Below are 11,901 nucleotides of genomic sequence, written 5' to 3'. Positions count from 1 at the left end.
TTATATTTTCTTCATTATTACACGTACAATAAAAAGAAATATACCGTTGGAAAGGTCTTGAAAAGATTTATTTGATGGTGTAAAAAAAATTAGAAATCGGTCCATAAATAAAAAAGATATGAATTTTTTAAAGAAAATTTCTAAAAGTACATTTGCACTCTATTGTCGAAACACACCTGAGCTTATAAAATGTTCATTATTGTACTCACATACAAAACAAATACATTTTTGCAAAGTGCTCGCCAAGATCTATTTGATGACATAAAAAAAATTAAAATTGGATTAAAAAAAAATTTTTGAAAAATTTAAATTAAAAAATTGAAAAATTTTAACTTCTTAAAAATTTAAAAGCCAGTTGCAAAGGTAGAGTTCACATTTAATCATTCATGAAAGTTTCAAATCTTTATTTTACGTAGTTTTCTCTATGAAGGTCAGACAAAAATTGTAAAAATTACGTCATATTTCACGACCGGAAGTAAAATTAGAAAAAAAGGATTGAGCCATAATTGTTCCCTTTCATCTCCGAAAGTTTCATAAAGATCCACCGAACCACTACTGAGATATCGGTGTAGGAAAAAAAAAAATAATAAGAAGAAAAATAAACTTTACAATAATAGAATGGTCTTCCGCTGAAGACGGAAGACCCTAATAAGAAACAGAGTAAAAACAATATGTTCCCAAACTCCGTTTGGGGAACATAATTATGTTAGATGAATAAAAATCTAAAACAATAACAGTGGATTTACTTTCTAATGTTTATAAAACATTGTAAATGCAGGCGTATTTCTTTCAGATAGATATTTTATTTCCTTTAATTCAGTGTTTTTTTATGCTAAACGCGATAGATTTTTGACTGAGGAAATTACGATTATAATACGAAATACGGAACAGACCTGTCCACAAGCTCCAATTTCGTTCAAAGTATCGCGCACGTCGCCGATGTTATTCTTTTTTGATACTTTAAGACACCAAACACCGTAATCAGTCATTCCATTACGTATATTTTCTCAACAATTGATACCTTGAGATATTGAAAGTGATCTCTAATCGCGGAGGTAAAAAGAGTCTTGAACGTTAACGGTGCATACGCCACCTATATTCAGGGGCGGGTAATTTGAAGTTTTATTTGCCTAATTGTAGTCAGATCACGCTTATATAGATTTAATTTTCATATTTTCAGTTCCACTAATAGCTTTATCTGCGTCTCAAGTACAGAGAAACTGCGTGTCAAACTAGCCTATGACGTCATATCTGTTAGTACAGCGAGATCAATTTGGCTTTGATTTTACATTCGATTAGTGTTATACAGACAAGATAAGATAGACATTGATTAATATTTACAATAATCATGAGAAATCAAAATATGTTAGAATATATGAAGAATAAAATAATTATTTATTCGCCGAGATTCATTTGTACAATTTCACCGTGACGTCATAATCGAATTACCGAGGCTCATACACTGTTCTACCTTTGGGTAGCCCTTAACCTAGTTGCGTGCTGAAGCATAGTGTCGCTATCATTGCAAATACACAATATTATTATTCTTGCAAACCTTAAATACCACTATCATTGCAAAACCACAAAGTCATCCTAATTGGGTAATACACGATGTCAGCATCATTGCAAATATACAGTGTCACCCACTGCAATATTGCATACACAAAAAACCATACTTATTGGGTACTATATACAATTTCATACTCATTGCAACAACAGAATGGCACTAGAATTGTTAGCATGAATATTCATTTATTCTTTATCCTCTCATATTTCTGCTTTAAAGTTTCTCTCAAAGTATTTAGAGATTGGCGTTTCTGTATTATGGCATTAAACATTCATATGATCCTAGGTGTGATCAGTAGAATGTCTCTCTTTGATGCACTTTCGACATATTACAGACGATTTCCTATGTTGCTTCATACCTTTGAGCCCAGCTTCCTCTTCCTCTTAGATATATGGGTGAAATATTGCCGATTCGGTGCAAAACATTAATCAATCAATCCTCTTCCTCTTGCTTTTTTTGTGGTCTCAATAGGACGAATACAAAGCTGATGCTGATAGCAAAGAAGCAAGAAGGAAAGGTGAAGAGAATTGCTGTGATAGTTGAAAAATGGACCTTGAAGTTGTAAAAGTACTGGTGGTTGTTGCTGCACAATTGGAGCGAATGTTGAGGAATGATTACATTATATTGTACAATAAGTTCAAACGGAAGCTGAACTGGAGACTGATCAAGAGATGATGCTAGGGTCTCTTGCTGTGAAGGATCTAAATCAGATACTGGTAATTTGGCCTTCACTCTTCTCTTACGTTTAGCCGTATCTGGAGTGCTTGGCGGCATAATGAATTTATGGACCTCTCCTTTGTTTTTTGAAGTGGATGTGGCAAACTTGTAGCAATTGTCACAGGGGGCTTCGATGGAGCTGCTTCTTGTTCGAGGATATCCCTATCTTATATGAAAAAAAGATCAAGCAATGAAGTGTTGTGTCCTCAAGAATTTTGTCTTATGAATGTGATAAAAGAGACAGAAAAATATAGATTCTTTACTATGGGCATTATTTTATTCGATGTTTTTGTAGGGACCTACGAGAAGGAGGAGTGTGTTAGTAGAAAAAAGAATTTTGCTCACCCCATCATTGCCAATAGGGGTTTGACTAAAGCCCATTATTGACAGTGGCAGCTTTTTTACCTGGACTTTAAATTCTACCTCCGTATGCAATTTGTAGTGCCTCTGTGTATTTGTGGGATTTGCTGGACTCGTTTTTGAAATGGATGTTTTAGACTTGGTATTATTTACCTAACTCGAATGTGGTATACTTGTATATTTGAGTCCTGTCCTATATTTACATGGCGATAACAAGAGGCCCACGAGCCTGATAGGTCACCTGAGTATTGTGTAATAACTTTGGTACGTGTTTTAAACAAGAGACCATGAAATTCACAATTTTGAAAGAGGCACCATTGCTTATCATAATTATAAACTTACCATCCCTACTCTATTTACTTCATACCCAGGGGTATATCAGAGTAACAAAGAGAAAATGCACTTCCTCTTTATAACCAGTTTTGCACCTCTCCCCAAAGGAACCACTGACCCTGGGGCCACATATTTTAAAATTTTACAAAGGACATAACTCACTTAAGGCCTATCTGTGGTCCCTAATTTCGAACGTTTATCAAAGGCTTTCAAAATTAAATATTTTAAATAAATAATGTCTTTATTATATTGAGTCTTCATTTTAAAATGTCAAATAATTGATATACACAGCATACGGAGCTGCCTTTTGAAGTTGGGGTCCTTTGATTTTTGATTCATGAATATCAAGAAATCACTGACAGGTACAAACTTTCAAGCTGTCGTAAACACCGAGCACATATTTGTTCAGAGTCGAGTTTGATACATAATGTGTATATTATCTGTGTAAAGGTTGTGTAAAAATATATTTGTTGAACAAGTTTGTGCTCTGTTTTTTCTAATTAAAAGTATTGTGATTTTGAACCTCGTCGCTGTCATCAGTTACATGCGATTTACCTCTTTATGACCTGTTTCGATTCACAATAAGCCACGTGGATTTGTGTTGTTACAGGTAAATGGCCACAGTAAACGTGCTAGCAAGCATCACTTTGCGCACCTTACGGTCATATTGCTATGAAATGTACACAGACATGAAAATACCAAATGCTTCAGACCATTGGTGGATCGATACAAATTGTTTGTATTTGCTGACAAGGTCGTTGTATCAACCATAGAACTTTCGAAATGATGACTTTAATCGAGACTGATGATATTTGGTAAATCAATATAATTTTCCTCCCAAATGTCTTCTTTTTAATTTTTGTTCGACAATAAACTAAGTGGAGGGAAATTTTTTAACACGTATACAGCACTGCTTGAAATGCTACTCATTGTACTCGAGACATTTGATGCTCTTTTTATAGATGAAGATTGAGAAGTGCTCGCCTCTTCAAATGCCATGTGTTCCTTATTTTGGCCCGGTGTCACTTGTCCGTGTGTGGATTGGTTTCCCCTCAATTGAGTGATGAAAGAGTTGTGTCCTGGCTTCTGCTCAGATTGGAGATGAATGCTTTGCAATTTCATCAGCCGTTGGGATTTTTAGGGCTTCTACAGCTGGGCTCGCAAGAGTAGTTGATTAGGCTCTGCTGACATTCTTCGCCCTTCTTCCAGGAGCATCTAATTGACACTTTGGTTGATCTTTTCTAGAATCTTTTGTTTTGGCATCTTCTAGAATACTATGTTTTTCAAGAAATAAAATTTGTATGAAGAAATAAATTAATTATTCATAAACCCTCACATAATCAAATACTTTTGCTACAGTAATACAGAACAAAAACAATGATTTATAAAAATATAATATGCTACTGTATCCTCCCTGAATTGTATTTTGCAATATAAAAAATTGTGCATAAACTTCATTGATCAATTTGTTTTAAAAATGTCGTCTTATGTGTCCGGCTTCACAAATACTGTATGTGCCCGACTTCACAAGCTTTTGTTTTGTATGGACTGTAATGATCAACGTGTGTTTTTAAATATGTCGCCTTATGTGTCCGGCTTCACAAATACTGTATGTGCCCGACTTCACAAGTTTTCGTTTATGGAATTTAATGATCAATGTGTTTTTATAAAGATGTAGACTTTTTTGTCTGGCTTCTGCTTTATACAGCAAAAATAAGTGCTCCAAAAAATTTTTTATGCAAAACCAATTAGCATGACTTATTATACAGTGAGGTTGCCGTTATCGAATCACTTAGTAAATTTGCTTGGATATTTCGTACCTGAGTTTGAGTTAAATTCATTTTACAACATTGTTTGGTGGTACTATGTTTTACTTATAACATCATATATATTTCCCCAATAACCACTGATTAAATAAAAAAATTATCGCTGTACTTGTATGAATGATGTTTTCTCCTTTACCGGATCATTTTCTCCATTACCGAATCACGTGACATAAAGCTGATTATTCTGGTTCGGGACCGTGTAAATTTAAAAATACCCTTATTACGTAACGTTTTACTATGCCTTAAAATAATTTCAAACCCCACCCACCACCCAAAAAAGTAGAAAAGCTAGGAATTTTTTGAGTTGTTTGCATCCGACAATTAATGTAAAAACAACAGCAATGAAATCATAGGGAAAACAATTGACTAGTTGATATAAGAGGACGTAAAAACTTATATACGTGCATGATGAACTGCAAACAGCCGAAGAATTAATTTTTGATTCAAAAATTGTACTCATTGAGCTACCACACCCCCTCCCCATAATTTTGTCGCTATTTAGATAGAAAATAGATCGCTAGATATATGATTGTGCCCCCTCTAAAAAAAAAACGTCAGATGACCTTTTTATGCTTGATTAATTAATTGTCAAGGAATTTTGGTGGTTGCAGACCTGTTTACCCATAACGCTGTCTCTCAGTATTTGTTTTTAGATTTGTCCGTGAGATTCGGCATTTGCCAGTGAGATTTCATTTTCCATCAATTTTACATATATTAAAAGAGAAAAACTGCTTTTCTGATTACATAAAACATGATTTAACAACAGGGTATTTGTCATTTCATAATACCACAGCGTTTTGGCAACCTGACATCGATTATGTGTTTGAAATCTGTCTCTTATTTAGCTACAAAAAGGGTGAAACTAAGACAGATCATAACGAAAACTGTTTAATTTCAAACTAACGTATTTCCTATTTCCGTATTTTCAAAATGGCAAAACGTGAGACGTATTTTAGACTAAAAATCCGTACAAATTACGGCAAAATCGTAAGAGTAAACAGGTCTGTGGTTGATAGTGCCTCCTCAACTGAAAATGTATGGCTCTGCACCCCCCCCCCCTTCCCTACCTACCAACAGAAATTGCTTCCTACGAGCCTGGCTTCAGAGATACCTAAAGCTGAAAGGAACAATTATATTTTCAAAATGTCGAGACCCAAAAATACGAAAGCCCAGAAGGCTCATTCGAGATTCGAGATTCGAAATACGAGATTCGAAATTCGAGATTCGAAATTCGAGTTTCGAAATTCAATATCCAAACTAACCAATCAGAAAGCGGTTTGAGATTCAATTACTTCCCTTTGTTATTTTTTACTATTAAGAAATCGTTGAGTATTTTAATACCGAGGAGATCATTTGATTAAATTACAACGCAAGAAAAAGTGTTATATATTATCAAAACGAAATTTAAAGAAATATTGGATTTTGGTCTACAAGATATGCTTAATTAATTCATAATAGCTTCTTAAATGCCATAAGAGATTTAAATAAAGAATATATATATTTCGTATTATCTTCTTTGGATACAGGGTTGTTGACATAATAGTAAACTTAGATTAACCGTACATGCATCCCCCCTTTTTTCCAAACATAATTATTTTACTGTTGAAAATGTTCATCGAAAGGTCGGTTGCTAAGCCCCCAGCGCCCCCCCCCTCCACTACGTTTTGGTACAGTGGTGCAGTATAGTCAAAGAAGTTTAAGTAGTAGTGTATTAAAAGAAATTAGGTACTAAATGAAGTTCGACCCCCCCCCCCCTCCCCCGCCCCCTTTCACGCCCCGAAATAGGATTTTCGGGTTTGGACAAATTTTTCTGTCAGTTTTTAATAGAGGAAATACATAAAAATTTAGTTTTCAATTACTTATCTTGGTCTAAGGCTTTGATAACTTGAATTAATTAAAAATCATAGATACAATAGAGACTGGAATTTATTTTATTTTATATCAAATAGTAAATGAGTCTAGCTAAGCTGCAGAACTGTGGCGGTATTGTTTTATATTTTAGTCTCTGACCATAGTGTTATATGGTCAAAGATTCAAATATACTAGTAAAACCATAACAATCATTTCATTGGGAAGGGGGGGGGGCACAGCCATACATTTTCAGTTTTCAACTACCAAAAATTTCTTGACAACCAAAAACAAAGCAAAGTCATCAGACGTTTTTTATTGAGGGGGCACAAGCATATTGTAGGTATGATTTCTATAGCATTTTATATATCGGAATATTATCGGGGGGGGGGGGGGGCACAATGTAAATAAATGTACCCTCATTAGTATATCATATAAATAATAATTTTCTCCCTCATCAATGTTCTTATTAAAAAAAATGTCGACCTAGTAATCCAGCAATTCAACGATAAGACCATGTAATATTCTGTATATGTATCTATTGTTTTGTTTAATGAGGAAAAATAAGAATTTATATATATTTTCCAAAATGTAACCCAAAATATCTTTTTATTTCGTTTTAATACATATATCATTTTTTCTTGCATTATCATTAAAGCAAATGACCCATTTGTTATGAATATACTCAACGATTTCTTTATAGTAAAACATAATAAAGGGGAGTAATCAAAGTTGAACCTGCCTTTTGATTGGTTAATTTGGATCTTGAATCTCGAAACTCGAATTTCGAATTCGAATCTCGTATTTCGAATCTCGAATCTCGAATGAGCCTTCTGGGCTTTCGTACAAAAACCTAAATTTCCTCCAATGAGTAGAGACAACTTTACAAATAATGATGTTGGGATTCATTTGCTGGATTTCTCCATTCCAATATCCACAGTAGACTAAATACCAGTATTCCGATTTATTAAATACTGGAGGTTGTCCTTTCACTTTATATGGGTCTACTTCAACTGTCCATCGTCTCTATAGAAATGACTAAGACAGCTCATTCTCCTCTAGCTGCTTTCATAGTGCTCTTTCTCCCTTTTACGTGAAGACAGTGGTGGCATATATTCCATATAGACAAAAGGCTGCAGTCTGCATATCATTTTCTCAATATGTAATTTAAATCATATGTTTACTAACTAGTATATGTTGAAAAAAAGGGGGGGGGGGGTATCATAATACTCTGTTTATAATTTATCTAGCTTGATGTTGAATTGAAAAAAGTATTGTTAGCAATATGCATTTTATATTATACGAGCTTGATCTTGATCATGACAAGAAATAAAAATTTATTGGAAATATTTTTTTAGGGAATAGGAAAACTGCAAACGGGGTATTGTTGGAAATAATGATTTAGTAGGGAAGTTTAAATTGCAAGGGGATAAATAAATAAAATTTCTAAATCTTAATTTTGTTTGGTAATCATGACGATTTTTATTTGGCTATCGTCGATGTCTTTATTACTACATTAGCTTACATGCACATATATCACCGGGAGACATTCTCGAATCCACATGCTCTGTACTTCTTACTGATTTTGACTGCTGATTTTGTTTATGTGTATTATAACCACCTTTATTGAACGCTTTGGTAGACATCTTCTGTTTTTTTTTTACTGTAACTGGTGTGCAAAAAACCGCATACGAAAATTTATAATTGCATCTCATATTTCTTGAAACAGTGATTCGTTATTGGAAACCTAAATACCCCCAACTTTAAAGCGAATACTATTAATTTCCGATTTAGAAATTGTATGACGCTTTCAGTGCTTTTAGACACATAATTTTATTAAACATCTGCACCAAATTTGTTTACCTAGACTGTACGATTCACATTGGAGCGGTACCGAAAAGTGAAAGTAGTCTGCTTGCATGTACGCTTCTGGTCAGCGTCACTAAAAAGCTTGTTCATGTTTATTTAAATATTGGGACATTAAACGAGTTGAATTTAATAATTTCATGATATATGATAAAAGCAAGAATAATTCAGCATAACAGGGCAGGTTAGGCTTAGTATTGGACTTTGATAAGAAAAATACAGAATCTTCATCTGAAAGTGATTCGTTAACGGGTGCGATTCGTTATTGGCAACCTCACTGTATATTAAAATGCTTTTGTAATTGGTTATGTGTTTTGTAGGGTTTCCAGTTACAACATTTATGAAAAGGATTTACAAATTGTGGACAGGTACTCAGTATGGTCCCTCTCTTGATTTGGTGATTGAAGTTTGTCGTAATGACTGCCTATGATGGCACCTTAAAGATATCACCCCTCTTCCTGGAGAAGGTAACATCAGAGGATACCACTATTCTGCGTCCCGTTCTCATGTTCATCAATGGGGTTAAGGTTCGTGTAAATGATGACCCAGTATGTGTTGTAAACTTTCTCTCCTCCCCTTCCTCCAAGGCTAAAAAGAACTCAAACTTGGATTTCCTAAAAAAAAAAAAAAAGAGAAAAGGTATGGCAAGCATTAATTAATCATAATAAACCTCAAATTGTTTATATTGAAAAAGAAATTAATTAAGGTACATATACCCAAGGTAATATAATGAACCAAATTACCCAGGTCTTGTCCAAGATGGTCTGCCCATCCTCCGTGGTCATTGATTCAAGGAACTTTTCAATAGCACCGATCGATAACTCCCGAGTGTGCTAAATATAACCCTATCCCAAAATGCATTGCGCGCGACGCCATACTTTCGGACAATAACAATGGAGGTGTCTGAGGCGGACAATGTGTCAGCAGTAGTTATTAACGAAAAACACGAACGCAGAGGTGCAACTAAGCATTGTGCTTATGGTCTTTGTAAAAGTGACTCTAGATATATGGATAGACAAGGTATGGAAGTCGTTTTCTTTATTCGCTTTCCACAATTTCATCGTGAACCGGAGAAGTGTACTCGATGGGCCAATGCATGTCGACGAGAGAACTTTACTGCTTTGTCGGTAAAGAAGGACACATATATATGTAGTTTGCATTTTAAGGGGGGTAGAGGCCCCACGGAAGAATATCCTGACCCAATTCCGGCAACAGCTACCAAATATGAGGTAGGCCTAAACACAGCTGATCTGGCTTATATGTGAAAACTTTTTTATAACGCCGACAGTCAATGTTTATCATTATGGTATTGTGTCTAAAACATCACACCAAGATAAAGGGTAGATAGATGCAAATTTACTTACAATTTTTGTGAACCTTGTACTATAATAATTCAATTATCCACCTCACAAGTCATAATTTAAAAGCGTGGATTAGAGTCAGAGGAATCTCGGATTAGACCTAGTTCAATAGTTGGCATATACAACCATGTTACAATACTTACATACATACATACATGTAAAGTCAAATACTAAAGTAGATAAGTCTTTAATCTGTCATATAATATAAGGATTGAAATATGTGCTAGGCTTATATTAAAATGACATATCACTGTTATGTAAAGTGTAGAATTTTATCAAATTTAAACACAAATCGCTCTTGACAGAGTTGTTGACAATACAAGTAACATTGTAAATTCTAATTCCAAAAAATGTGTGTGCATGCATTTAATGTCTGCCTCATAGAATCAACATTGTCTTGTAAAATTCCCAATATCAAAAGTAAATAAAAGTAAATAAATACAGTAGTGGGTTTATAGTGTCAAAATTTTTTATTCATTTGATATCATAATACTATTATGCCATATTATTAAAAAATCTAGAAAATGTATATCCTTATTGATATATTTGTTTTTAGCTTGAAAAATTTGTCAGAAGCAGAAAGAGGCCGCTAGTGCGAAAAAATCTGACATGGTCCCCAGAACCCAAACGCAAGAAGAGTGATTTAGGGAGTATAGACATTGCTGAGACAGAAGCTGCTAGTGCAACATCTACTGAGGATCATCCTACTGATATTAATCATGATAAAGTTCAGGCAGCAGAGGCATTATTAATGCTGCAGAATTCTGAAAGTGAAGAAGTGAGTTAAATTTTGAGGGTTTTTACTTTTTAGAAATTTTCTAGATTCATATCAACAGACTTTTGCTATCTCTCTGTCTCTAAGGTATACAACTTTTAAAAGTGTGTCTGCTTAAAATGTGTACTGGGTCTTTCATCTAAATATATTAAGTTATTATATAAATATTGCATTTAGTTGAGTTTGATATTGAAAACTTTCACCCCAAGAAAAACCAATGTCAGCGGAGCCCCAGCCAAGGTTGACAGTGGTTTGCGCCTCCGTTGACAATAGTTTCCTAGCCTAGGTGAAATTTTTCAATGTTACACTCATCTACATGCAATATATATTATACACATACTGAATGTTCTAACAGTATACTGGGTGCACATAAATTCTGCGCAGTCTCTATTTTTCGGAATAACACCTCGTCAAGCAATGTTGACTGTTGCTATGCTAGAAGACATGGCTTCATTATTCAGCGTGTACTAGCATTTTTTTTTAAGTTTCTCGACAAATCAGAATCAACTAATTTGCCTGAAAGTGTAATAAAAATAAATATCGTACTTTCATGTAAATTACTTGAATCTAATTCGTCGAGAAACATTTGTTAAAAAACACTATTACCCGCTGAATAATAACACCACACCTTCCTGTGTAGCAACAGTTAAAAAAATAGTGACTGCAAAGAATTCATGCGCGCATGATTCACTGTTATATATGTATTTCTATAAAACATTCAGTATAATATAATAAATATTGCATGTAGTTGAGTGTAACATTGAAAATTTTCACCCCTGGAAAACCATTGTCAACCTCGGCTGCACTTCAGTTGACAATGGTTTTCTTGAAGTGAAATTTTCAATGTTACACTCAACTACTTGCAATGTTTATATAATACAAAATTATATTTACAATAACAATACTATATCCAAAAATTGAAATACTTTAATTAAATAAAAACGCCTTGCTGCTTCATTACCCAATATAATAATAAGTTCACAGTTGGTTGCAAATTGCAGTAGTTGTGAAAAAATATGCAGATGATGCAGTTTTTTCTACAATGCCTGCAACAGATTTGCCTAGTAGATGATTCAACAATCAAATCGTTTAGCATTCAATTAATCTTGATTAGGTAGGTTTATTTTAAATGCAAGGTCGTTCATCTCGGTTCTTTTTTTTTCATGGAAAAATGTTCAGTGGTTGACACTTATTAAGTACTGGTGTGTTCTAAAGAAGTTTGACTTTGAAGGAGTTAGACTCAAAATG

General features: G+C 34.1%; 1 protein-coding gene across 1 annotated transcript in view; it reads left to right on the top strand.

Moving 5' to 3' along the window:
• The first annotated feature begins 9,410 nt into the window (after positions 1–9,410).
• The window catches only part of LOC134282452 (uncharacterized), a 2,941-nt gene continuing 450 nt past the window's right edge, over positions 9,411–11,901 (top strand). The window contains exons 1-2 of the mRNA XM_062764859.1: positions 9,411–9,746; positions 10,435–10,656. Coding sequence (XP_062620843.1) covers positions 9,411–9,746; positions 10,435–10,656 — 558 coding nt within the window. The remainder of the gene's footprint in view (positions 9,747–10,434; positions 10,657–11,901) is intronic.

The sequence above is a fragment of the Saccostrea cucullata genome, unplaced genomic scaffold (assembly GCF_032062105.1).
Source record: "Saccostrea cucullata isolate Sc308-1 unplaced genomic scaffold, CSIRO_AGI_Scuc_v1 ctg2788, whole genome shotgun sequence".
NCBI lineage: Eukaryota > Metazoa > Mollusca > Bivalvia > Ostreida > Ostreidae > Saccostrea > Saccostrea cuccullata.
This window is presented reverse-complemented; position numbering and strand designations above follow the sequence as displayed.